This window comes from Opisthocomus hoazin, chromosome 18, assembly GCF_030867145.1.
Source record: "Opisthocomus hoazin isolate bOpiHoa1 chromosome 18, bOpiHoa1.hap1, whole genome shotgun sequence".
NCBI classification, from domain to species: domain Eukaryota; kingdom Metazoa; phylum Chordata; class Aves; order Opisthocomiformes; family Opisthocomidae; genus Opisthocomus; species Opisthocomus hoazin.
Genome location: NC_134431.1, coordinates 17,090,954 through 17,118,901, shown reverse-complemented (window position 1 = coordinate 17,118,901; position 27,948 = coordinate 17,090,954). Strand labels below are relative to the sequence as shown.

The following is a 27,948-nucleotide window of genomic DNA, read 5'->3' as shown; positions in this document are numbered from 1 at the left end:
TGCTAAATATATGGCTGTGTAATAAAGGCTCTGCAATCTATGAACTGGGACTGAATGGATACTTGAGTGAATCATTTAAAGTACGATGAATTTCTGAAGCAGCTCATGGTGACAGGAGGTGGAGGGGCAGTCAACTCCTTTGCAGATCGCTTAGCCAAAGGATGCTTTCCTTGCATGAGATGTAACCCAGGTTTCATGGCTGCCAAGTTTTTTCCTCGCCGTGGCTCCCATGGCCATGTAAAGTTCCTCACTCCCAATTCTGGATACTAACCTGCAAACAAAGGGCATTTCAGACGGAGCTCCAGTGTTTGGTGGCGAGACACTGTACAGATTTTCTAGTAGAAATCCTGGAAGCCCAATCCTGGCAGGCTCAGTGGGAACGCAGCAGTAAAACCCACGTTCAGCTGTAACCCAGGGCTGAGAGCTCAGTGGGATTTTGCTGGAGCCCATCAGAAATAGTGATAGTCTGGAGCCTGCTACGATAAGGCTGCTTCTTGCTGCTGCCGTGTAGCCACGCTGGTGGAAGAGGCGATGCTCAGATATCGTTGTTGCTGTGCTGGAGTTCACCTCACAGTCTTGCCAGATTAAACTTCCTTGAAATTACTTAACATAGCAGCAAGGATTTGAATTTCCATAATGTGGATTAGCACTTTTCTATTTTAGCTAATCATTGCAGACAGACCCGCAAGCAAGAAGATGAAGAGACTTGAAAAAACTGGTCGGAAAGTTCAGAGTAGGGACAAAGCAAAGACGCCGTCGTTCCAGGGCTGAGGAATCGTCTCGCACCTCCGAGGGGAGCGATAACCACAGCAGGGAGCCAGGGCCCTGTGTGGATGAAGCTTTGGTGGCACAAGCTAACAGAGGACAGGTCTTTGTCCCCTTCCATGGCTGGAGGAGACAGAAGAGTTTGTGGTTGCCCCACATCTGAGCTGCTGCCCAACGGAGCAGGGTTCGGTCCTTGCAAGGCCACCAAACTCCTGCACTGAGGAGCCGTGGCCACGAAAGATTTGCTGCAAATGAGCTTTGTTCTTCAGAGCTGCCAAAGTGGCATCTATTGACCGGCCGCTGTTTCAAAAGGGGTGGAAGGGGGGAAAAGAGAAGGAAAAGAGAAATTCAGCTCCGCTGTTGAATAAACCATGAGCCATTGAGGAGCCGCGAGTCAGCAGGGGAGGGGCAGCGCAGAAATGAAGGGGACGCAAACGTCACACGAAAACCGAAGCGCAGGAGGGGCCTGGCCATTGTGCGACACTCCTGGAGACTTAATTGGAGAGTCGGTTGGTGGGAGGCCAGGAGATGTATGCAATAAACCAGAGACACTCCATTGGACTGAAAATGCAAACAAATTGGGTAGCACAACAGAAGAGATAAATCATGCTCATAAAATAAGCACAGGCTGAGTGACACTGGATAAACAGTTACATATAATAACGCCACTGTTTGTCTCAGCCATCCTAATTGGGAGGCTGGGCAGCATCCGATGAAAACTCTGAGTTGCACTTTTTCCCTTTATAATGAGGAAGATTTTTCCCTCCCCCCTGAAAGCCTCCCCCCAGTCCCATTTAGCAGCAAACTGAAAGGCCTGGTTTCATGCCGCTTTCCCACAGCAAACTCATCCTGGCAGGAACTGCATTAAGGAGGACAAGTAGAAAATGATAATAAATTGAGGACTTGCTCTTATTTCACCTTGTGACGAATCTATCCAGTGGGTGACTTGGGGAGGATGATAAGAGCATGGACTGGGCTGCCGCTTTCCTTTTGACGCTTGGTCATGTGGAAAATAACCCCATTCTAGCCCTCACTCAAAAGCGCTTTCCTTTAAAAATAATGCTTTTTAAAAGGCACTGAATCCTTATTTACGCTGTTGGAAAGCCAGCAGCTCGCCTCCATCAAAGTGAATGTCACGGGTCTCATTTCATCATCTGCTTGGACTGAAGAGCAAAAACAAAGGAGATGCTGCACAAAAAGTGATGTGGTCAATGCCATTAATGCAAGTGGGAGAACTTGTTAAACCTTAGTGTTTTTTTTTTAGCATGATACTGTATTGCGAAGAAGTCCCTGATGAGAATCTTTTCTTTCCTTGAAGTCCTCTCAAGTGTAGCAGGAGAACACAGCAGTACAGGGGATGGTGAGTGTGAGAAGAGCAGGGGCTTAGTGGCTTCCACCACGGCTCGCTCTCACGCTTGGAACCCCAGACCCTCCGTCCCGAAGCACACACTGCCAGCACTCGATCTAGTTTGTAGCAGAGATGCGCTCTTACCCTTCAATGCCTGCCCCGAGCAGACTGTGCTTCCCAAGCTGCTTCACCAACCTGTGAGAGACTGAGCTGCAGCCTCAGACATGCGTCTAAACTTTTCGCCATCTCCAGCCTTAGGTATTTACCTGTTTAATCTGTTTAAGCACTCTGTTTTCTTGCTTTCATTGACTTAAGAAAAAGAGAGCTGGCTCTCTGCTTCGCAGTCTGTAACGCTTGTGAGGGGGTTACAGCCGAGGAAGGAACCGAAGAGATGATGGTCAGCCTTCCTCCCCTCCCAGAGCTGGACCATGCTGCTGGGGCCGTGCGGAGGGTACCGGCGACTCCGAAGATTGTAGAACCATAGAATCACAGAATCATTAAGGTTTGAAAAGACCTCTAAGATCATCAGGTCCAACTGTCAACCCAACCCCACCACGCCGGCTAAACCATGTCCTGAAGTGCCATATCCACACGTTTTTTTGAACTCCTCCAGGGATTGGGACTCCACCACAGCCTGTTCCAATGCTTCACAACTCTTTCTGTAAAGAAATTTTCCCTAATATCCGATTTAAACCTCCGCTGACGCAACCTGAGGCCATTGCCTCTTGTCCTGTTGCTAGTTACTTGGGTGAAGAGACCAACACCTGCCTCACTACACCGTCCTCTCAGGTAGTTGTAGAGAGCGAGAAGGTCTCTCAGATGAGATGTAGGTGATGGCTCAGAACTTATCTTGGATCACACAAGATTGACTTGGCCTCCTAAAGCGGCTGAAAAACTGAAATATCCCTAGTGTACATGTCTGGAGGGAGGCAAGGGAAGCTAGATTTATTACCTGTAATTACTAAGGTAATTAATCAATTATTTAAGTAGGACTGATTTTCTTCCAGCGGAGCAATCAGAAGATGGAAGTCAATACTGACTGATTCATTTTCCAGCCACTTTGTAGAAGGGAGGTTTTTGGTGGGGCTTGTGGTTGTTGAAAAATTCCTGCAATACCCCAAAAGCCTCTGACAGTCCCTATTTGTAACAAAATAGTCGTTTTCTTGTTTGTTCCAATTTAAAACCCTTCCTGTCAAAGGCATTTTACTGGAACTAGAAGCTGGACCGTTAAATGTTTTTCATGTCCAAAATACTCTTTTCTGCCCAGTTCTTTTTCATTTTGTGCTTTGATGACAGGCCGGGAAGTTTGCTAGTACGTTCATTAGGGGAGAGTTGGTCAGTATTTCTTCACCGATATTTATTTTTCAGCTGAAAGAAATGGCTACGTGTTTTTTCAACTATAGGTTTTTGAAGGAAATTTTTCTTTTCTGAAATAAGCACATTTTTATGTGATGTTCTGTTGTTAACAACAGAGTGTTACCAGTGATGGTTAAATCTCGGCTGTTGCAATGTGGGTCATTTTATACTGATGATAGCGTGCATGAAATGCAAGCAAATCACTTGGCCCATTTGCAGCCAAACTAAAACACCTCCCGCTTCTGATTTGCGTGAAAACTTTCTACATGTTGCCATGGCGTGCAGAGGGGAAAGTCTCCTGGCTTGGTTTTGATAGGACGAGAGGAAATGGCCTCAAGTTGTGTCAGGGAACGTTTAGATTCGATATTAGGAAAAATTTCTTTCCTGAAAGAGCGGTCAGGCATTGGACCAGGATGCCCAGGGCAGTGGTGGAGTCCCCATCCCTGGAGGGGTTCAAAAAATGTGTAGATGTGGCCCTGCGGGATGTGGTTTAGCAGGCGTGGTGGGGTTGGGGTGTCACAGAATCACAGAATAGTACGGGTTGGAAGGGACCTCTGTGGGTCATCTAGTCCAACCCTCCTGCCGAAGCAGGGTCACCTACAGCAGGCTGCACAGTACCTTGTCCAGGCGGGTCTTGAATATCTCCAGAGAAGGAGACTCCACAACCTCCCTGGGCAGCCTGGGCCAGTGCTCCGTCACCCTCAGAGGGAAGAAGTTCTTCCTCATCTTCAGCTGGAACTTCCTCTGCTTCAGTTTGTGCCCATTGCCCCTTGTCCTGTCACTGGGCACCACTGAAAAGAGCTTGGCCCCATCCTCCTGACCCCCACCCTGCAGATATTTATAAGCATTTATTAGGTCCCCTCGCAGCCTTCTCTTCTTCAGGCTGAACAAGCCCAGCTCCCTCAGCCTCTCCTCGTAGGAGAGATGCTCCAGTCCCCTCATCATCCTTGTAGCCCTCTGCTGGACTCTCTCCAGTAGCTCTTCATCTTTCTTGAACTGGGGAGCCCAGAACTGGACACAGTACTCCAGATGACGCCTCACCAGGGCAGTGTAGAGGGGAAGAAGAACCTCCCTCGTCCTGCTGGCCACACTCTTCTTGATGCACCCCAGGATCCCATTGGCTTTCTTGGCAGCCAGGGCACACTGCTGGCTCATGGTTAACCTGTCGTCCACCAGGATACCCAGGTCCCTCTCCACAGAGCTGCTCTCCAGCAGGTCCACCCCAAGCCTGTATTGGTGCATGGGGTTGTTCCTCCCCAGGTGCAGGACCCTGCATTTGCCTTTGTTGAACCTCATCAGGTTCCTCTCTGCCCAACTTTCCAGCCTATCCAGGTCACACTGAATGGCAGCACAGCCTTCCGGTGTGTCTACCACACCTCCCAGTTTGGTGTCATCAGCAAAGTCGGTTGGACTTGGTGAGCTCAGAGGTCTTTTCCAACCTTAATGATTCTATGATTCCATAAACCCCATCACTTCTGCAGTATGCGCTCATCTGCTCTGTCCTGACTTCCCAGCGTTTATTAGACTGAAGCGATGTCCTCTGGCTGTGGAGGGCGAGGTGGGAGTTACAGCTGAGGAGCAGCAGTGGGGGTCTGGCTGGGTGTCCTTTGCTGGGCGCTGCCGGGATTTGCTCGGAGCATCACTAGGGCTGAATCTGGGGGGATGCAGGCACGGGAGCGAGGTGGGTTTACCTCTCTGTTTTGGGAACGTGGCAGTGATGGGAAAAGGTGAGGGGTTTGGGCTGGTGCTGCGATCATCATGGGAAGCTTCCCAACCTAAAATGCCACCTCTCTTTACCACTCTGGGCGTCCAGTAAAAGCACTATTGCAATGATGATGCGGTGTCTGCTGATGCGGGATGATTACTATGAAATATTCAAGAAGCTTTCTGCAAATACAGGCCAAGTCTCCCTCTATCCTTTGTGTAAAATGCGGGTGTTATTTCTGATTCCACTGCACAGATGGGAAGACAGACAGTTAACAGCCGTGCTGGAGGGCTCTTGTGGAAGTGGCAGGAGCAGAGTCAACCCATGTTTGGATCAGTCAGCTGGTTTGTGCCACCATGTGCAGGAGCTGGGCTGGGTGTCAGCGCATCGATGCCCAGATGCCTCGTGTTGTTCCCACAGGATCTCCTCTCCTGCTCCGTCAGACCCAGATTTTACCGAGCCCTTCAGCACGCGGCTGCAGCTGGACGTATCCCAGACTTCCACAGATGCTCCAGCACTTGGTGGAACGAGGGCTTCTGAATTTCTCAAGGAGCTGCTGCTCAGGGCATTACAGTGGGGCAAAAAGCATCACACGTAGCTGCTGGCAGGTGGGAAGGGAAAGCTGTCAAATGATGGGAAATGCATCCTTTGTTTTCACGTGGTGTCTCTTCCTGACCCCCGCCCCTACTTCACAGCTAGGTATTAGGAAGAAGAAGTGCTAAGAGCGTTTCTGTGTCCTGGTGGGGGATATAAAGTCTTCGTTGCCACTTTGCTTTCTGTGATAAACAGTTGCTCTGTGAAAAAGGGTCCATTTGTCCAGTAATGACCAGTGGAAGTTTTGGGGTGGCTGTGCTCTCTCCCTTCCTGCTGCAGGAGGATTACAAATGGGCCTTTCTCCTAGGAGCAGAGCTGCAGCAAGACCATGGCAGATCCCAATTTCCGAGTTTATTAATAATAACAATATCATTTTCTTTCTCCCCTATTTCTCACCCACCCTGCGCTTCCCTTTTAATGAATTCTCTTCTCTTGCTGTAGACTCCGCAGTGACACCAGCCTGATTTGTAATGTAAATAGGCAGCCCAGTGTAAAGGCGACCTGCAAGAGCACCGCAGGGCTCTAATTATAATTTTCATTAAACTCCTTCTGTTTACGAATATCCAAGCAATCTGGCATTGCAGCAGGAGCAACAGGAAATTAAAGCAACTCTACCACTTAGCTACAGTGTCAGGGAGCGGGGAGCCAGCTGTTGAGCAGAACCTGAAACGGGGTTCCTACGGACAAAGTTTTGAAGAGTTATTTCAGCTTTGGCATCCTTCCTCTTTCTCGAGCTTTCACCCCAGTTGCAGAGCTGGCATGTTTTTTCCTTCAGAGGATCTGGCTGGTGCGAATGTTTTACGCGTGATCGGTTGGTGACCTAATTAAGGGGATCAGCTGCTCGAGCTCCGGGTGCAATGTGCAGCGAGGAGCTGGGGGAGAGCGGCCGCCGAGCCGGCCGGAGGTGTGGGGCAGGGGGAGAGGAACCGTTGAGCCATGGGGGGAGAGGAAAGACTCAAGTAGCAAGGCCCTGGGAGGTTTCCACAAAAGACCAGTGACACAGAGGCCATTTGTCCATGCGTTGTGCTGGGGAGCAACCTGCTGATCTGAGGACTGCTGTGACACACAGAGCTGTGCAGAAAGTGGGGATCTGCTACATGGGCACCAAGAAATTCTCATCCTTGTCTTCCCCTGGAAGAGAAGAGCAGCTTTGGGTGGCTTTCTGCAGGTGTTTTGCCTTCTGAGAGGCATTTTCAAAACTCGGGCCACAGCTGATCCTGGGTGAGGAGAAAGTGCCACAGGTGCCAGCCATGAACTAGACTTGCAGGGGACACCAGATGTCCACACTGTTGTTCAGAAAGCTAAAGGCAGGGGATGTTCTTGGTGTCACTCACAGAATCACAGAATCCCAGCACGGCAGGGGTTGGAAGGGACCTCTGGCTCACCCAGCCCAACCCCCTGCCCAAGCAGGGTCACCCAGAGCAGGCTGCACAGCACCGCGGCCAGGCGGGTCTTGAGTATCTCCAGAGAAGGAGACTCCACAGCCTCCCTGGGCAGCCTGTGCCAGGGCCGTCACCCTCAGAGGGAAGAAGTTCTTCCTCATGTTCAGCTGGAGCTTCCTCTGCTTCAGTTTGTGCCCATTGCCCCTTGTCCTGTCACTGGGCACCACTGGAAAGAGTCTGGCCCCGTCCTCCTGACCCCCACCCTGCAGATATTTAGAGGCATTTCTAAGGTCCCCTCTCAGCCTTCTCTTCTCCAGGCTAAGCAACCCCAGCTCCCTCAGCCTCTCCTCGTAGGAGAGATGCTCCCATCCCCTCACCATCCTCGTAGCCCTCCGCTGGACTCTCTCCAGTAGCTCCTCACCTTTCTTGAAGTGGGGAGCCCAGAACTGGACACAGTACCATGGGTAGCTCAGAGTCTCCTCCGGGTTCAGCCACAGCAGATCTTTAAGCCACATTCATCCCTGCTGCTTTGCACTGGGGCTTCCCAGTCTCTTTGCAGCGCGGTCGGCCATCCGGACCCTGCCCTGTGCAGGGACACACGCATCCCCCACCCAAACACATCACCCCCTCTGCAACTTGCGGCATCCTCCTGGGAAGTCCCCACTCACCGGGGACGAAGCCCGCTGGGTCGACGGCCACGACGACGTAGGCCTGCAGCAGGAGGTGAGGCAGGGTCTGCAGCAGCGCTGCCAGGAGCCGCAGCACACACACGTCCCCAGCCTGCGTCGGCACCTCCCCAGCACGGCCACCGCCGCCCGCCCTTGCTGCCATCCGCAAAACATCCCAGTACGGCTTCCAGAGGCCCAGTGAGTCTGTGCTGGGCTGGGTGCAGACAGGACTGAGGAAAAACTGAGCCTGGCTTTCAAGAGTGAAGCAAGAGTTTCTTCCTCCTTTGGGAAACTGCCAGTAGTATATTTAAGGTCATAACTCAACTTTGGGGTAACCAGAGGCAAAATAAAATTGCAGTTTGCAGTAAGTGCCTATAAAATAGCAAAGATAGCCATAGTTTTGTCTAAACTGCATGGGTCCAGCTGGTAGCTCATGGGCTTTATACACCCTGTGAGTTTTGGTCCAATCCCTGAATGATCTGAAGTCTTTCTAGTGTGCTTGAGAGCTCATGGAGATCTCCGAGCTGTTCCCAAACCGCTGCTCCCACGTCCAGGAGACTCCAGAGAGCTGCACCGTCAGCGGACAGGCTGAGCAGTCCTGGCCCAAGCAGAGCTCCAGTACAGCCTCGTACCTTCTGTGTCGGTCCTGTCGACGTGTTTGCGCTCTCCCCCCAGCAGCAGAGCTGGCTCTTTTAGCTAAGCAGACGATGCTTAAGGTAGCAGGTCCAGAGGGTGTAGGGAATATACCCTATACCCCACAACCCCTTGGCTAATTTTTAAGCCTTTTCACTTTTTTCCTGCATCCCTGTCATGTGAATCAGCCCAAACTTTGGATAGCCTTCCTGGCTGAGCAGAGGCAGGGATCACAAAGCGTAATGCCCTGTTGGTAGGGAATAAATCTCTCCATTAGAAAATTAAATTCCTGCTGATCTCCGACACTGCTCTGCCTCACAGCGTTTATAGTGTTTAGATGGCTTCATAAACGGTAGCAGATCTCCCAAGGGAAATGGCTGGTGAGTTAATGGCACATTTTTAATATACTTCACTCAACAGAGAAATTTGTGCTACTGCTGGTAGAAGGTGTCCTCCCCCCAGGTGCTAAAGCTGTCTGCCATGCCGTGATGCTGTTTGTAGGGAGCACCAAGGATGTTTGCCCTGGTTTGTCAGTGCAAGGTGGGCTAAGACAGGACAGCAAGTCCTGCAGTAGCTGAGGGAAAGCCAGGACTGCCATAAGTGTGGAGCCTGGGATAAGGCTGTGCCTTACAGAGCATCTGGCTGACAAAAATGTCAGGCACTTGTCAAAAGAACTCATTATTTTTTATGTCTGTTGCAAATACAGTCACGTCCCCCCGGTTCCAGTGCCCCCTCTCTCTGCCAAAGCTGAGCTACGAAACTGAGGGAGGAGAGAAAAGCTGGGGCAGGAGAGCATGGTGGGCACAACAGATTAATTTAATTATGTTTGGGAAACTTAGGTTTGAGTGTTGACAGAGGTTACAAATAAAACAAGTCTGTCGTTCTCATCAGAGTGCTTTTTTGCCTGGATCACAAAAGCACCTGCTTATTAATTTAGCCTGATTGCGAATCTCGGCAATCAGCAATCACGGCAGCCCGCAGTACGTGGATGCTATCAGGAGACACAAGCGGGAGCGAAGGGAGCGGAGCAGCTCGGGCAGCTGATGCTGGCTGCATCTCCGAGGCCCGAGCCCCACGACGAGACATGACCCAGGAAAACCAAACGCCAGAGGCTGTCTCGGGTGTAGAGGGCACAAGCCTCAGCAGGCACGCTGCTGACCCTGATTTGGGAGAAGTTTAGGCAATACAGGGCAATAATTTTTACTGCCACGCTCCTCCTAGGAAGCAGGCTTTTTCCTGGGAGCTGTATTCTGGGCAGCATTCAGAAAGCCAGCGCTGGGAAGCCTCTTCTGTCCTCTGCAACGTTATGTGCAAGAGCCAGCTAATTAACTGTACTGCTGATCACCCTGTTTAGGGGTTGTGGAGCAGGGGAGGGGCTGACACACTTGTCCTGCACCTGGGGATGGGCCGTTTGGTAGAGAACATGGACTACAGAGCCTTGCTAGAAGAAGTGCTGCCAGGTACTGCCTTACAGCCCAGCGCCTTCTCTTTCCCTTCATATATCACAGAATCCCAGCGTGGTCAGGGTTGGCAGGGACCTCTGGGGATCTTCCAGTCCAACCCCTCTGCCAAAGCAGGGCCACCCAGAGCAGGCTGCACAGGACCGTGTCCAGGGAGGTCTTGAACATCTCCAGAAAAGGAGACTCCACAGCCTCCCTGGGTAGCCTGGGCCAGGGCTCCGTCACCCTCAGAGGGAAGAAGTTCTTCCTCATGTTCAGCTGGAACTTCCTCTGCTTCAGTTTGTGCCCGTTGCCCCTTGTCCTGTTGCTGGGCACCACTGGAAAGAGTCTGGCCCCATTCTCCTGACATCCACCCTTCAGATATTTAGAGGCATTTCTAAGGTCCTCTCTCAGCCTTCTCTTCTCCAGGCTAAGCAACCCCAGCTCCCTCAGCCTCTCCTCGTAGGAGAGATGCTCCCGTCCCCTCATCATCCTCGTAGCCCTCCGCTGGACTCTCTCCAGTAGCTCCTCATCTTTCTTGAACTGGGGAGCCCAGCACTGGACACAGCACTGCAGATGGGGCCTCACCAGGGCAGAGTAGAGGGGGAGGAGAACCTCCCTCGACCTACTGGCCACACACCTCTTAATGCACCCTAGGAGACCACTGGCCTTCCTGCTGCCATAGCCCTGCTCGTTTTCCCAGTACGTGGCTCAACCCAACACTTGGAGGAGAAAGGTTTAAGAGGTTTGTGTGCATGAATGCTGGTGCATAGCCCATGTCTTCAGCCGAGCAAGGCTGGTGGCTGCGTGTGTAGGAACACGTACAAGGAAACCTCCGTCCTTCTGAAGCCGGAGCCTCAACTCCAGACACAAACAAACAGCTTGCTGCACCGCTTCTGTGGCAGTGTCATCCCTTATGTTTAGCAAGGATCGTGCCTTTCCTGGAATGCTAAGCAGCATTCGGGCGTGTGGGACTGAATAATGGCTTATCTTTGCAGCTAGGATGTTTCTGAAAGGCATCGGCAGCAGAAAGCATAGGGGTCTAGGTCAAAGCAGTGGCACTCCTGAGAGCATCGATGCCAACACAAAGTGATGCCGGGAGGGGAGAATCCAGAGCACAGAGGTGCCAGGCCCAGGGGGAGGGAGGAGGTGGTGAGGGCTCGACACCAAGCAGGACACTCCAGGCTTCAACAGGGAAGTTGTGCTGAGCCTCACCAAGGGGTTAAATGTGCCTGGGCTCTGCACAGGGTGGTGCTGGGGTGGGAGAGGACCTGATGCTCAGCTATGGTGTGGCACAGCCTGGAAGCTGTGTTTGCTGGAGTGAAATGCTCCAGGAGCACCAGCCCCTGCTGCAGGGCAGCGACCTGGCGTTGGGGACTGCTCTGGCTGCCTTGGGGGGCCTGTGGTGGGCACTGCTCCTCCAGACCATCGCAGTGACCACAGTCTGCTTCTGGAGCAGAAGATTTAAAGATACAAAGTCTGCTATCAGAGGCCTCTCTAATGTCTCTGTGAATAGAGGGGATTTCAGCAGCTTCTGGGGAGAAAATGGACCAAACCAATCAGAGAATGGGGCTTATTGTATCTGGTGGCCAGCGTGACCAAAGAGGTCTGAGAGACAAAGTGACAAACAGAGACCTCCCGTGCAATTAGTCTCTTGACCTCTGTGGTTCAGCAAGGGATGCTGGGAATGGAGCTGTGGCTCACAAGGCCCCGAGGAAGGTTTCCTTGACAACACTTACTGAAGAAAAATGAGATTTCATGAATGCAGCGGGTATTAGCACGTGAGAGGCTGACTTCAGAAGGGACAAGGACGCAGCACCTCGCAGAGCCAGCCCCTCGGTTCGGGGGATGTGAGATAGTGGCTCAGGGAACTGCTTTTTCAGATAAACTTAATTAAACAGCCGTTACAACCATTAATACTTATTTAGAAATGCAGCCACTGAGGTAAAAGCAGACTTATTGTTTAATCGTGTTTCTACCCACAAAATGTTCCCCACCTTGAATAAGCACTGGCACACAGAAGGGAATTTTCTGCTCGCTGCTGATAGTTTCACCACACCACAGCTTGGGTTTAAGATTCTGTAGATAGCGTTGTTTCAGCATTACAAACACAAACCAATTGTATAGAAAGACTATGTATAATAATATATCATAATAATACCAATAAAATTAATAATAATAATAATAACAATAAACAGAGCAGACAGATGTTTAGCATTGCCAAACTTTAACTGTTTGAAAGAACCAGAAATAAAGACATTTGGGTTCAAAACTTAAATAGATATGTTTTTAAATTACACATTTGAGTCTTTTTAATTTCTTCCTGCTGTTTCAGCTAGCTAGACTTAAATTTTCATCCTTATATGATGTCTCATAGGAATAGAAACACTGTGACTTTGCCCTGAATTCAAGCCATCAACCACTGAATAGTGAAAATACCTCAGGAAACCAGCGCAAGTTTTTCCACAAGAGAAGACCCGTGACCTTTGTCAGTGAAAGTCTTGGCTGCTCTGGTGGTGTTTGCACAGCAGACAAACAAAGAGCATCTTCTTAAAAGGCAAAGCCAGTTGGCAGGGACTCAAGCGCTGAATCAAGGCTTCGGGAGGCAGCCAGGCAGCCCTGAGCACCACGGGAGCGCGGTGCTGACCCAGGGCTGCAGCTGAGGCTGGGTCTTGGTTCAGGCTAGAGAGGAAGCAAATATAGGGGTTTAAGTGGCAGATGTTGTCTGCGTTGAAGCTGTGGATGCACACGCAGGGCTCCATGGTGGGCTGTGTACACCACCGAACAAGGGCAGTGCAGGGGTCGGAGCAGTCTGTGAGGCTCTGTGTCCTTAGGGTGGTGAAAGACAAGGGGCAGCAAAAGAGTTTTCAAGTTGTTTTTTTATAGGCCAAGTGGAAAATTGTCCAGGTTTCTGGGTAAAACACTTTTTCTTCTTTTTTGCAGGAGTATCTCCCTTAAGTCCTGGCTGGCCCATAGCAGTAGGATCAGCCTTTCCCATTTGCTCCATTTATTGCATGTTTGGGAATTTATTTCTAACATTTAATTTTAAGAAGACATCTCTTCTTAAAGCCGACCTTGGAAAGTGTAAAAGCAGGTTTGCTTGCAGGAACAGATACATCTGGACGTGTGTGTCTGTGCAGGCAGGGCATCCCCTTTGCGTGTCTGTACCTGGCACTGGGCTCTCTGAGCAGCTTCCCTGCGTCCGTACAAGTCATGTCAACATCTGGAAAGTGTTATTTGTTATTTCGTGTCCCAACTGATTTCAGCAATGCAGTGAAAGACACAGATCCAAACCAAATAAGATTAAAGGCTTTAAAAGCTTAATAAACTAAGAAGAGCAAATCTAGCTGATAACGTGGCCTTGACAGTAGGCTATAAAGGACAGGGAGTGAAAGGATTACAGGTTACTGGGACTTGTTTGTCAGCAGCCCTCCTTCCTAGCAGTACGGGGGCACAAGGGGAGCAGGCTGAACGCTCCAGCTTATCAGCATGGCAGGAACAACAGAAGACAAAGATGAGGGGATAGAAGAGATCTGAGGGACCAGAATTTAAACAAGCACACCCCAGCCCATGCTGAATGGGCTCGGCGTGTCCTGCTGGCATCGACATCTGCCAGTGACTGTCCTGCCGGAGCCATTGGAAACGCAACTGGAATGGTTTGAATGCTCCAGCAAGAAACTGTTCCACATTTCGAGGTGTTTTAGGATGGTGAGGGGACTGGAGCATCTCTCCTACGAGGAGAGGCTGAGGGAGCTGGGCTTGTTTAGCCTGGAGAAGAGAAGGCTGAGAGGGGACCTTAGAAATGCCTCTAAATATCTTCAGGGTGGTTGTCAGGAGGACGGGGCCAGACTCTTTCCGGTGGTGCCCAGCGACAGGACAAGGGGCAGCGGGCACAAACTGAAGCAGAGGAAGCTCCAGCTGAACATGAGGAAGAACTTCTTCCCTCTGAGGGTGACGGAGCCCTGGCCCAGGCTACCCAGGGAGGCTGTGGAGTCTCCTTTTCTGGAAATATTCAAGACCCGGCTGGACAAGGTCGTCTACAGCCTGCTGTAGGTGACCCTGCTTGGGCAGGGGGTTGGGCTGGGTGACCCACAGAGGTCCCTTCCAACCCCTACCATTCTGTGATTCTGTGATTCTGTTTTCTAAGACCGTTTTCCTGTTCTGCAGTGGGCTCCATCAGGCAGTGCTCCCCTCCAGCTCAGGTACAGCTTCCCTCTCTGGTGAAGCTTTGGTGGTGTAAAGACCTTGAGCATGTCCCATCGTGCTGGCTCACAAAGCCCTTCTTGCTCGCTGTGTGTGAGCTATGTGATAGGACTCTCTGTAAACTGCCGAACATCTTCTCTGCCTTTCTTATCTTTCCTGGCTGTGTAAATGAACGATGGCCCAACAGAGAGCTTTGGCTTGTTTTCTTTGCCTGGCTAACAACTGCTTCACATGGTTATTTGCTATTCCAGTTTCACTCAGATCAGCAGAAATGTGCTTTATTTCAGGAGAGAAAAGTCTGCCACAACTATTCTGATTTTAGTACCGCAACAAATCATTTAATTTAAAGAATGAAAGGTAAAAATGTTCTATGGGCTAGAGAAGCAAAAGGAGCAGAAGGAATCCTGTTTTTAATAAGAATAGTCATAAAGAAGAAAAATTTGTCCTCGTTGATGGAAAGGTCCTGTCAGGTTTGAATGGGTTGAAACCTGTACCACAATCTGTGAAATTTCTCTTTACAACCAATATCTCTAGAATATAATAGGCTTTCTCAATAGAATAGTGTGAATCATCATAAAAGAACGCCACGGCGAGGATATTACTCTGCAGAAACTTGGCAGCAGCAGAGAAAGATGGCATTTCCCCTGCTCAACAAGAGGGATCCGAGAGAGGTTCAGTACGAGGGTGCAGATACATCAGTACCCGCAGGCAGGGGCCCCCCCTGCCCCTGCCCAGTCTGAGCCAGGCTGAAGGAACCAGGCCTGAAGGGCACCGCGCCGTTCTTCACATCCCAGCCCCAAATCAAGGCCAGCCTGGCACAAACATCAGCCCTATTTACCTGCAGATCTCAGCAGCGTTCCATGGGCAAGCTTTGCACTCAGACCTGTAGGGTAATGAGTGAAATAGTTGTTTATCTATTTATTTTAATGAAATATTTCCTTAATTATGCTGGGTTCCTGGGGGAAGAGGGACAAGCCCAGGGTAACTTCAGGCTGTGTTTCTGACGGCTGAATTGCAGCACAGACTCACTACCTGCGTGTCAGTAATACGGAGTTTCGTCAGGAGCATTTGCGCTTGTCATCAACACACAGCTTATGGAAAATTGCTTTTATTTTTATAAATGAGGAAACAGATTGCCTGAGCTCGCACATCACACGGACGTGTACCCACCCAACTCCCGCTCCCTTTAGCTGGACCAGCAGGCAGGCACAGCCCATCTCTACTGGCCAAGTCATACCTGCAGTTCCCCGGGACACAAAAACATGTAAAAAATGCAGAGAAAGTGGCAAAGGAATGTAAATCAGGACAGAAACAACCTGGAGACAAGCGCAATTGCAGTAAGGCAGAGGAAGGTATGACATGAAGCTAACTTCTGGGGTCATAGAGAAAAATGCAGTGTGGCCGGGGACCAGAGAGCTCTCTGGGAGCTGTGCCCCCATCTGAAGTCAGTCCAGATTGTCAGGTCCATCTCCAGGGCGGCTGAGTACCTCTCACTTCACAGACCAATGTCTTCCCTGGTCCAAACAAGCCAGGAAACATCACAAAGCTGTGGAAGGACAAGACTTTTGGAGTCTCCTACTCTGGAGATATTGCAGACCTGCCTGGACGCGGTCCTGTGCAGCCTGCTCTGGGTGACCCTGCTTGGGCAGGGGGTTGGGCTGGGTGATCCCCAGAGGTCCCTTCCAACCCCTGCCATGCTGGGATTCAGTGATTCTTTCCCCTTTTTATTTAGCCCTAATGGCAAATGTTTCCTTTGTGAGAAGAAAACACTTTTCCAGACGTGGATTGCCTGAGTGGGATAACTCATGGCAGGAGGTGTGGGTGGGAAGGATCTGTCTTTACCCCCCTTTTCAGGGCCTGAAGGCAAGCAGCGAAGCTGAGCAGGGCGTTATCTCTGCGGAACACACCCCCGTTGTGTCCCCTGGCTAACGGATGTGCCGCGGTGCTGGCTCTTGGGGCACGTACTCCCACGTTAATGGAACGCACAAAGCCAATTAAATGCCTGATTGGATGAAGCGGTCACAGTCAAGTGACCCACTGCCAGCCAGTCAGGATTCGAAATTTCCAAGTATTGTTAAGGTACGTGCATTAATGCATTAATCCCCTCCTAAAAGATTAAGCATTTAACTTATTACTGCTGTTTCTGATGAGATACAGAAAATCTGCTGTGCTGGGGGGAGAGCGGGCTGAACGGTGAAATGAGCAGCGCTTGCCCCGTTCTGGCCCCGGAGCCCCGCGCGTGGCCGTGCACCGCATCTCGCAGCACCTTGCAGGCGGTTCACATGCGGTTCACATTGAGTGGAACGGGGCAGTGTGCCTTGCTTCAAAGGGAAGACTAATTATTTTGCAGAAGAGACAGTTTTGGAGGCTGCCTCCATTCCCTCCCCACCCTCTCTGCACCCCTTTGCCAGAGGAGAGAGATGTCAGAGAGGGAAGCCTGCTTACCACCACGCTGATTGATCTCCCTTAGCCAGGGCTGCTATAGATTTCTTTGAAATACAGATTTTTGTTGAACTTCCAAGGTGGTGGTGGGAATTGCAATAGCTTCCTAGCCCAAGAGAGGGGTGAAGGTGATGTCCCCACTAATGCAGGAAGAAGGAGGAGAAATGGGCATTTGACAGATGTGGCTTCCCTCATCGCGCGGCTTGACTGGGACCCACAACCACTCACATCCTTCAATGCTTTAAGCCATTACAGAAGCTCCAGTGCTTGGTCCCCAGCTTCCATTTAAAAGCCAAGCCAGGAAAAGATGTCACATAGCTGATCACACGTGGTGGACTAGGATCACCCATGGTTAATGTCTAATTAGTAGTTAAATTAATATTGACTATCGATGGTAAATTGTAATGATTTATTTAGGTGAAAATAAATATAAAATGTCATAATGCAATCCCAGCGTACCGCTATGATAATTAAACAGGCTTTGAAATCTTACCCTGACAGGGAAATCTCCTGCTGTGCCTTAGGTTGGGGGTGGGGGGGGGGGGTTGCACTGCGTTAGCAAAGAGAGGCGAAGAGAAGATCTCTCTGCGTGAGGCTGGGCACTGGGGAAAAGCCTGCAGGAACAGTTTTCCCCCCTCCACTCGCTGTTTCACCTATAGACGTAATATGTGAAGGCTGTGGGGATGTAAATTGCATGTTTCTGGTGCTCTTTCAGCTGCATGCATAACACAGCAGTTCAGATCCAGGTGACCCGTTGTTGCTGATACACAGATGATGGCTGCAGATGAAATGCACATCTTTATGCAGATGTGGTCTGAAAATCAAGCCCAGCACATCAACAGTAACGGAGTTTTATTTCTGGAACATAGTACTAGCCTTGAACCATGTTATTGGTGCGGGAGAGGAACACAGCCTGTCCTCCTGGAAAACCGATGTGTTTGCAGAATTTCTTTGCTGGGTGGCAACATTTTCTGTGGGACGAAGGTAGAGGAGAGAGTTTCGTCCTCTCTCTTGCTTTGATGGATGTGTGCTGGAGAGCAGAAACATGAGAGATGTCAGGAATGATGGAGTGATGCTGAAGGCTCTGACAAATTAGCTCTTGAAAGTCCTGCTGCAGCTATTTCGGATGTTACTGTCCCGCTGCTCACCTCTGCCCTCTGCCAGGGCCACCTCCCCATTGCAAAGTGTACAGAACAGAGGACGTGTCCCCACGCAGGTACTGGAGATCACTGGTCTGCGTTAGCTTCGCCATCAGAGGAGATGGGATGAGTACAAAGTGGAAGGAGGGGCACGCAGACACATGTTCTGTCCCGCTGACCTGGTTCCCAGGCAGTAAATGGCTTTGGGCAGGGAGTAAGATCTTCAGCTGCTGCAGAGATTTGCTCAGGGAGCATGTCGAGACCTAGAGAATAAACAGGAGTCCAGAAGCCGTAACTCTCCTTTTCCTTCTCCCTTCCAGCTTGCTGCATTAGAGAGACAAGTGTTCGATTTCCTGGGATACCAGTGGGCCCCTATCCTAGCCAACTTCCTCCACATCATCATCGTTATCCTTGGCCTGTTTGGCACTATTCAATATAGACCTCGCTACATAGTGGTGGTAAGTAATGTCCGTTTTGTTCAGAGCCGTTCGCAGCCTTTGCTCTGGTGGGGTATGGCAAGTGATGAGGAACTGAGTAAAGCCCTTGGGAAATCGGGCATGAGAACTGCAAACAGTTTGAGCGGGAGGTGCTGTGCTCAGGAACACATTGTTCAGTGTGCTGCCTTTTCGTGTACTTATGCCAAACTTAGAAAATATCAGATAATTATTACTGGGAGCAAAGTAACACCGAGACACTGCACAGCAGAGAGGAAGAACTAGATGCTGGAGAAAGGCATGGCAGAAGCTCTTCCACTCTCTCCAAACTTCTGCCCCTGCGTCTCTAGTCAGGCAAAGGACCATCTGCAGGTGGGCAACAGAGGAGGAGAAAACAATTGCAGTGCTGACTCAGGGCATTTAACTGCCCCCAGCTGCATATCACACATATAAACTAATTCTAGTGACTTCCTAATGTTTATTGCTGCTTTCTCTCCCCCTCCCTGCTCCCTATTCCCTTCTAGTATGCCATCTGGACTGCAGTGTGGGTCACCTGGAACATCTTCATCATCTGCTTTTACTTAGAGGTGGGAGGGCTCTCAAAGGTGAGTATGAGCTTTGTGGGTGAGTGCCCAGGCTTTGCAGCAAATGGGATGGAGCTTAGCTGTGAGATAAGGGAGGGGGTGGTTAAGGTGGGTGGCAGGGGAGGGCTGCCTTACTGGGGGATGGAGGAGCAATGCTTATTGCATGGTGAAAATGGGGAGCTAGTACTGTTTTCTGTAGCCCTTTGCTGTTTGGAGCAGGTGGTGGCTGGAATAAACCCTACCCTCACAGCAGGTAGAGTGCATTCGCTTTCTGAAGGTGCGAGCGAGCCTGGCAGCAGAGCCATCCCGAGGGGAGATGGGATTTGAGAGCTAATTCCCAGCCACTATGCAGACGTGGCTGAGGAGGGCTATGGGCAAACAAGATTACAGCTGATCCTCTTGTGCTCTGCTAACACCTTGGGCATAAGGTGTGTGAGCTGGAGGACAAGGCTCTCCTGCAGCAGCGAGTGTGCTCTCTCTGCCAGCCTGTCCCAGGGAAGAGCTGCAGCAGGGACTCAGTCTGGCTGGGCTGGCTGGGACTTTGCTCTAACTCCTTCCTTGACCAGCTCTTGAGATTTTTTTTACCTTCTGGTCCTGCTGAAGACCTAATGCATTTCAGCAGCTGGGGTACGTATCTGGTTGTGGCTACACAAGGCAAAATATTTCCCGTTTCATCTTCTGGGAGAGGCTCCTCTCTCTGCTGAACAGAGATCAAACCAGAATGATGCCGGCGAGGCTGGAGCATCTCCTCTGGATGCGGCCTCAGAGGTGCTGTGGCTTCCCTGTCTTAATTCTTCTTGCTTAAATACAGCCGTAGCTATTCATGGCTCTCGGCCAGGGGTGTTGTGGGTTGATATGTGAAGCTCTTTGAAGGCCAGATAAGCTAAGTATTGCTGTCTGCTTGATGAGGGGTGAGTCAGAAATAATAAAAATGGGAATCAGGCCCTAAATTAAGCCTGGGCTGTAAGCAATGAATTACTAAGTGTTGCTGTAGCTTAGCAGACTCAGAGCGATTATAGGCTACAGGTTCATTTCAGAGCACTCTACATCTGGCCTAAATTCCCAGCTCACACATCTAAGTTGCAGTCCTAATTGGAAATGCACTATGTTTTTTTATCAGACCTACAGCAAGTCGTGAGTGACAGCATAAATCCTTTGCAGATAAGAAAATGTAGCTTCCTAATTCCTCAGTCTCCATTTTTTCTCTCAATTATCCACAGAAACTTTAAGACAGTTCTTGCCCAAAACAGCGATTACTCGTGGTCTGAAAGCTCAGCCTGAGATGATCTCGGTGTTGGCTGTGATCAATCAAAAAAGAATTTTATGTAACTATTTAAAAGCTCCCTTCTGCGGAGGAAATATTGGCCTGATAAACTGCTCTGGGAGCTTCTCTGACAGCCCATATTTGCTCCCAGCTAGCTGATTACTGTGTTTACTAATCCCAACCTGCCCTGCAACACATCGTGTACTCTTCTGCAATTCAAACAGCACGGCAAACTCCACTTTCTCCGTGACAGAGAGCCTCATCTCCTAACCTTGCTCTTGCATTGTGACTTGTTTTAGCAAAGCCAGCACACAGAGCACCTTTATTTAGCCTACAGCACGACACTTGTGACTGGGGACTTTTTTTATAGAGCTGGGCTGCAGTGTAAGTTGTTATCGACTCAGTAGACTTCCCTCTAGAGCTGCAGTGAGGAATTCATGCTGCCAGTTTGGTGGCAACTCGCATAACCAACAGAGTATCTGTGCTTGTTTGGTGGTAAAATCCTTTACAGCCTTGCCTCTGTTCTTAATGAATTACTTTGATTTAAAAAGGCTGTCTTGTGAGAGAAACCCATGCTGCTGCTTTTTTTCCTCCTTCTCCCCTTTACCTGAAGTTATCGAGGTCTTTGTAATGGCAAAACAAAACCTCACTCCCCCATAAGGACAAAAGCTACGCTTGAAACAGGAATAAAGGTGTCTGTAGGACAGTGTGGTGCTTTGCAGGCTGGATTCAAGAGCAGTGTTGCCCTCTCGCTGCATCTCTAGAAACCTGATCCAAAGCCAGCTGACATCTGCAGAGCCTGATTGATCTCTGTAGTCTTGGGATCAGACCCCAGAAGGACACCTGGGCTCGGATGAACCTGTCTTTGAGCAGGCTCTTGGAGGGGCCAAGGGCAGGGCAGTATCAGCGGGGGTTTACGGCAGAGAAGCAGGTCCCTCTGTGAACCCTTGGGAGGAAGCTGTCCTTTGGTTCCTAGTAAGAAATCAAAGCCCAAGCTTGCAATTAGCCTGGCAGTAAGCAGGTAGATTGGAAATATTAGAAGCAGAGCTTTGGTGGAGTGAGGCTGATGGAGCTGGTCAGGTAAACACGAAGTCATTAACTACTAGACTAAGCATGAATATGGTGGGGAGTGTTTCAGACAGGGCTGTTCCTGTGCAAGTCCCTTAAGGGGTGGTAGCGCTGAGGAAGGTCTTCAGGTGCTGCTTCCTCTGTGATTCCTGGTGAGCCTGGGGCAGCGGGAGAGCAGCGTTCCTGCCAGCACCGTGCTCGCCCCTCTGTATTCCTGACAAGGGCAGCCTGCCAGGGAGATCTGTCAGCAGCGAGCTAATTGATAATGACAAAATGCAGAAAGGGCAGTGAGCTAGAAAGAATGGAGTTTGTTAACTTGGCGGCTGGTAAAGACAGCCCAGTGCAACTGAGACAGGTGATAATTCAGGTGGGGTGAGCAAAGGGGGAAAGGATCCAAGTGCTTCTGCTGTAACAAGTTTAGGAGAAGCATGAAGAATTGAAAAAATGAGGAAATGGTTATGTGCATTTATTGCAAATAATTCTTTGTACTCTGGTGCCTGGATCTGATTTCACAGCAGCGAGGGAGTGCAGGATGCGAGCAGGGACGTGCTGGGCAGTACGGGGCTGTGGCGGGCACGGACCCTGGATCTTGTGCCGCTGTGCTCTGGGTGCCTGGCTGATCTCAAGAACAGGAACCAGGGGCACCACAGCTGTGGGGTCTGTGAGGGGAGGCCCCACATCAGCCCATAAGCGATTTGGCAAAGGGGTAAAGAGTGTATTTCTTAGTTATAAACTCTGTGTCATCAGTAGAACAGGGGCTGGTAGGTGCGTGGTTGTTGAACTGAAATTTGGGGGCTGGCTGTTTGCTTTGCTTTACCAAGCAATCACTTCTCCACTGACTTTCCTCTGTTGGGTTGTGTGCCCATCACTTCTCACCCTCTCTTTCCTGCCATCTTTCACCGCACTTCACAGATATCACAGATATCACAGAATGGCAGGGGTTGGAAGGGACCTCTGTGGGTCATCCAGTCCAACCCGCTGCTGAAGCAGGGTCACCTACAGCAGGCTGCACAGGACCTCATCCAGGCGGGTCTTGAATATCTCCAGAGAAGGAGACTCCACAGCCTCCCTGGGCAGCCTGGGCCAGGGCTCCGTCACCCTCAGAGGGAAGAAGTTCTTCCTCCTGTTCAGGCGGAACTTCCTCTGCTTCAGTTTGTGCCCATTGCCCCTTGTCCTGTTGCTGGGCACCACTGGAAAGAGTCTGGCGCCGTCCTCCTAACACCCCACTTCCTAAAGTGCTCTTCCTCCAGCAGTGCTTGCTCTCTCCTGGCCATGGAAGCCCTGAGAATGGCTGTTCTGGCCAACCCTGCTCAGGATAGGTACAACTACTTACTAACCATCTACCTCCTAACCACTAGTTATAACTACTTTGAATTATTTTTTTTCCAAGCAAAAATGTTCTTTCCTGCTCTGTGAATCTATTCTCTACTACTTGGAAGAGGTAAACTGGCCTGATTTCTGTATTTCTACCCTGTCTTCTTTTTTTTTTTAATCTTGCAATCTTTTCTTAGTAGGGATAAGAGTGTGAAATATGGCACAGCAGAACTTCATTAAGTGGCCAGACACGGGGCCTCCCTAAGCGCGTAGGCTATGCCAGCTTTCCTGTAAGTGCTTTGCCAATGAGCAGGCAAGAGATACAGCAATCTGGATCCGAAGGGTTGCTTCTCAGCACTGGCGGCGAGATGGAGATGTGCCTCCGAGCGCCTTTTGGCAGCATTGCCTTGCTGACTTGCTCTGCTCCCGGTTCCGAGCACGCTTGCAGCAGCTGGGGGAAATGCAGCCTCTCAGAGTGCTGTACCACTGCTCGGTGGTGGGGCTCGCAGCCCGGCTTCCAGATTGCTGTTCCTCCTCCTCAGGTCTGTTCCTGTTCCATCTCCCTCTTTTTCTCTTTGTCCATCTGGCCGTTTGGTTAGGTGAATTGTTGGGAGCTATCTCTGAAGTTTCTAGGCTGTGCTTGAAGTAACATGTTAAGCTTCTCTCTGTCTACTCGAGTGTGAAACACAGTCCCTCCCGCAACCCCCTAGTCTGAGTTAATTATTAAAATCCTGCTGGTAAGACATATGAGCATCTGTCTGTCCAGCTGCCACACCGATCCACTCTTCATCGTGTACTTGAGGAACATTCAGAGAGGTTTGAGGAATTGGTGTTGTGTATTTCAATGTATTCCTTTGTCTTTTCCCTCTGGAATATTCATCTTGGAATGGTGAATTCTTTTTTTTACCCTTCCTTTGTATTCTCTCTTGTCTGCCCAGTGCTTTGATCTGAATCCAGAGCTGTTCTGGTGGTCTGAATCTCCTCTTGAAATGAAAGCAGCCCTTATTAGTGAAACGGGGGGATTATTTCAGAGAATCTGGATGGCATCTTGGAATGACTTTGTACCTGGACAAAATACGTGAGGCAGATGTATAAATGCATGTGTAATTACAAGTGTCCCTCAACTGCATCTATATTTAGAAACTGGAAGCCTGGGATTTGGCCTTTAAATGCTGTGGCATTGTCAGCAAGCCCGCTGAGAGACAAGGAAAGTGCTTCTCTGTTGTCTCAGGGCGATACAGCTATTCAGCACACATGACTAAAAAATAAACGTTGTATTTCCTATTTTGATAAGAAATGTTTCCAACTGAAAAGATTTTAAATAATTCTGCTGTCAAGCTCTGGGGGCTCCCATACAGAGTTCAGTTTGTTTCCAGAGCCATTACAGTGCTGGCTTGCCTGGTGATTAAGGAAATTTGGGGGGAGGCAGATCAGAAGGCTGTGAACTACAGAAAGTAAAACCATCTCTGATAGTCTCCCTAAGAAAAATCGTTTCAGAAGAGCTTTCAGAAAACTATTTTGGAAAAGAAACACAGCTGGCTCTGTGGGCGTCAGAGGTGGGTGTGAGCTTCCCTGTGGGACACAGTGGGGCGAGGCTGGGAGCGGAAAGCAGACTCTGTAAAATGCAGGTACTACAGTTTTAGTGCTCTTGTCTTCCTCCTCACATTGATGGCAAATGGATGGCAACCAGGTGCTACAACAGTTCAGAGTGATACGTGATTTTTTTTTGGCTGGCCTTCAACACGTTCCCGAGAAGGAGCTCGTATCACTGTTTGCTCATATTTCCCTTCGGGCTGGAGGTTAAAGAGGAAGCAGCAGCGCTTCGAATAGCAGCCCGTCAAGAAACAAGGGGGAGTGCGGTTACACAGGGATCGCTGGCTCTCCCTACAGCAGGGCTGGCTCCCTTCTGGGACTCCTGACCATCTTCCAGTCTGCACACCGCTTTGGGGAGTATTGCAGTGTCTTTAGACTTCAAATGTGTTGCAGAAAGGTTTTTTGGAAACAGCTATTTCCTAAACTTTCTTGTAACTGGTTCTTTTCTCCTGACTTTAGCATGCTGTTCCTATTTTGTAGTTTCACTTCTCTTCAACCCTCTCCAGCAAACGAAGCTGGCAAACCCCAGGAGACATCCTGGGATCTTTGTTCCCAGTCTCCCAGCAAGCAGTGAGCAACCAGAGGTCAATGAAGTGATTTTCTTGAATGCTCTTTTACTGTGCCCCATCAGTGCAGGTATCCTCCGAGGACATCCAGCCAGGGACACAAGCAAAGGAACGGCATTGCTTTGGATGTTGAGACCTTTTCATTCCTGCTGCCCTGGTGCCCTGCAGTGCTCCAGACAGATGCTTGTTGAGAAAGATGTCTCTGTGAACGCGAGGACATCCACAGTCCCAGTGTGCAATCAGTATTCATTTTACATCTGTGAGATGCATGGCTCGTGTGAGAGTCGTTGCGGTGCTTTTAGAATCCAAATGTGCTCAGTTTTTCCAATCTGTTCTTAACTGAAGTATAATTTTTTTTTTTTTTTTTTTCTGCGCAGAGCTGGAGTGTGATTGTAGGCAGAAAGCAGCGAGTGCTGTTTAGGACCTACTGTTCCTCCACCTGCCTACCTCCAGCCCAGTGCCTGTTCTGCTTTTTCAGTCTGAATTCACAAGCAAGTTCAGCTCATGCAGCACAGTTAAGCCAGAGCCAGTTCTGCAAGGACCGACAAAAGGGAGATTCAAGAAGGAAAGCAGCCTGTCTCTTACTTTGCCAAACACACATAGATGCCCCCGTAAGGAGTGGAGAAGGCCCTGGAGGGGGTTTTTGCATCAGCAAGGCAGAAGGTTTGGGAAGGCACCATCTGTGAACTGGGAGAGTGAAGCCCTGGGGACCGAGGTTAAGAGTAGATCCTGTGGTGCCCTGTGGAACAGCTTTGTTTCTGTGTTAATTGGGGGAAGCCCCAGGCAAAGAAATAGGAATTGAGTCCTTTTTTCTAAGAAAGCTGATTCTTTCCTTCCCTAACCAAAGTGGTGAGTGGCTTGTGAGAGGGAGAAGAGCACAGCAGCTCGGAGTGCTGGCTGTCTCCAGGAGGAAAAGCTTTTGCTGGGGAACATCCATGTGTCTCAGAACATGCAAACTTGGGAGAGAAAGACCAAGCTTTGCAGAAGATGCGATTTGGTGGGTACACGAGATATCTGTGGGCCACTGAAGAGCAATGCCTGGCAGAGGGAATAAGCCAAAGACTTCTGCCAAAATTGTGAGAAGCTGGGAGAGAAAACTGTCTCTAGAAATGTAGATAGCACAGCACCTTGCACTATGTGCGTTATCCTGTAGCTGCCAATCTAACAGTTATTCCCCATAGCCTTTAAAATGCAGGCAGCTCCCGTTAAACTCCCAGCTGTAACAGAGTTTTCCCTATTGTCTTTGCTATTCAGGCTGCTTTCACCCTGGTGCCATACTTCATCTCCGTGCCCTCCTCCACCTACTGTAAAACACATCCCATCTGTTGTGGTGATTATGTCAGGAGTTTGGCAGCTGTCTTCTCACTTAATTGTCCACATTTCTTAACATGTGCTTCCTGCAGCATATTTTAATAACAGCTCTGCAAACCGTTTTTGGGTATCTGTGGTGGAGTGGAGGGTACCTACACAATGTGCACAGCAAGGCAATTGGTTTCTATTCACAAGTTTTCTGGCTGGCATTCAAATGTTCTGCTCTTGTAACTCAAGTTTGCCCCTGGATACAAACACAGACACAGAAAAGTGTATCTGCAGAACTACCTGGCTAGGCTCCCTTTATTGGCAGTGGAGACAAGTCCTTTCTCCAGAGGGTAATTCAGAGCAGGAGCCTGGATTAGCTGCTCTGAATCTGTTTTTTCCCTCTTGACTCTACAGGGAGCTGAGGCAAAGGAGCTGCCACGTGAGGTTTCCCACATTAGGAAGCGTGAATGCCCCAAGCTCTGACTGCTGCTGTTCTGGGAGCCTCTTCTTTCCTACAGCGACTGTGTAGGACCCTGGCATGAGCAGTGTGAAGCAGTATCTGGATAGGTGCTAAAACTTTCAGTAATGGTTCAGTGGTTTGTGTGTATCCAGTACCTATTTCTGCTCTGTAGAGACACATAGATTCTCTGCCTGAGGATTTTATAATCTGTCCTTCAGAATAAAACTTCCAGCCCCTCGCCTTGTTTTGTGGTCAAAAGGAGTTGTTGGTTCCACATCAGAGTGACCTGAGAGGGCTGCCGGGGCACCCAGCACTTAGCACTCATCTGTGAAGTGATGCAGCTGATCTGTTCGGCCAGCTCTGAGTTTGTCTTTTACCATCTGCAGGGAGGGCTTTGTCATGTCCTGGAAGCTTAAAATCCCAAAGCTCTCATGGGTACTCTACTCCTAAGTGTGAAGCAAGTGTTGTCATTTTTAAATGAGCACCTGGCTGCTTACCAAACTCCTGCACTACTTGTGTGGCATTTCACTATGTAACCCCCACAATGGCATGGTTTAAATTATTGAACTAGCAAAGATGAGAAAAGAAAACAAAGTACCTCTCTTGGGGTACAGATGATAAGGAATTGCTGGGGAAGTGTTTGCAAGAAGCTGCAATCATCACCGTGAGGTCAGCTCAGCTGGGTAATCGGACCTGAGGCTGACAGTGTGTCAGGCCAACAGAAGATGCAGAAGCACCACATGTGAAGAGCGTGGATGGAAATCGGACAGAAATGGTAAGGGAACAGGTTAGATGTGTTAAAAGCTAGGAACAGAGGAAGATCTGTTGAGTTTTGAAACTCATTTTAGGGTTATAAAGTTCATATTTCTCAGTTATCTGTGTTGCTTCCCATGCTGGGAAGAGCATACCCATAACACATGATTCTGACAGGATGCTTAGTGCTGCCTTGTTTACCTTTTTCTTCTAGATTTGCGAGGTTAATCTCCCAAACCCAAAATCTGAAGGTTCTTTTCTGGGTGCAGGAACCACTAACAAAGTGTTCTTGGGTCTGCAGCCTAGAAGCTGTCTGATTTGGATGCTGTTCAGTCATGCTTCTGAAGCGTGCTACGTGGTGGTGAAACAGCTTTGTTTGAGTGTTGCAGGACTGCCTCAGAAATGGTTCCTCCACAGAAGCCTGCCTGTGAAATACTTATAAGGAACACAAAGCCAACGTATTTTGATCTGTGCTATCATTTCTTGAGGGTGGGGATCTTAGAAACTTTAGGTTTGCCATTGATGTTCTGATGACCTCCATCTGACAGCATATCAGACACTTGCAGTAAATGGAGATCTCTTGGCAACTCTTCTCTTTAGGACAGTGAACTCTTGACATTCAACATCTCCCGGCACCAGTCATGGTGGAGTGAAAATGGTCCTGGCTGTGTAAGGAAGGAGGCTTCGATGTCTGGCATCAAAGGGCTGGATAGCCATTCCTACATCTCTGTGATAGGCTGTGCCCTGGAGTATCGGTACATCGAGGTGATGCACAGCTCCTTCCAGATCCTGATCGCGGTGAGTACATCGCTGAGTGTGCCACGGGGCAGCAATGGCTGGGGAGATGCTGTTTGTTTTTTCCAGGCACAGAGGCTGGCCTGTATTTTCCACCCTATTTTGTATCATCTGATTGCAAAAGCCCCTGTAAATGTTTTCTTT

At 49.6% G+C, this 27,948-nt stretch overlaps 1 protein-coding gene across 4 annotated transcripts in view; it reads left to right on the top strand.

Moving 5' to 3' along the window:
- Positions 1-27,948, top strand: part of NKAIN4 (sodium/potassium transporting ATPase interacting 4) — a 58,034-nt gene that overhangs the window by 11,608 nt on the left and 18,478 nt on the right. For 2 of the 4 annotated variants that reach the window (XM_075438452.1, XM_075438450.1), the window contains exons 1-4: positions 15,972-16,172; positions 17,995-18,132; positions 18,633-18,713; positions 27,610-27,807. In XM_075438452.1, the coding sequence (XP_075294567.1) occupies positions 16,092-16,172; positions 17,995-18,132; positions 18,633-18,713; positions 27,610-27,807 (498 nt within the window). In that variant the 5' untranslated portion in view covers positions 15,972-16,091. Of the gene's footprint in view, positions 1-15,971; positions 16,173-17,994; positions 18,133-18,632; positions 18,714-27,609; positions 27,808-27,948 lie in introns of those variants that run through there. The other 2 variants (XM_075438449.1, XM_075438451.1) reach the window with 2 other exon arrangements.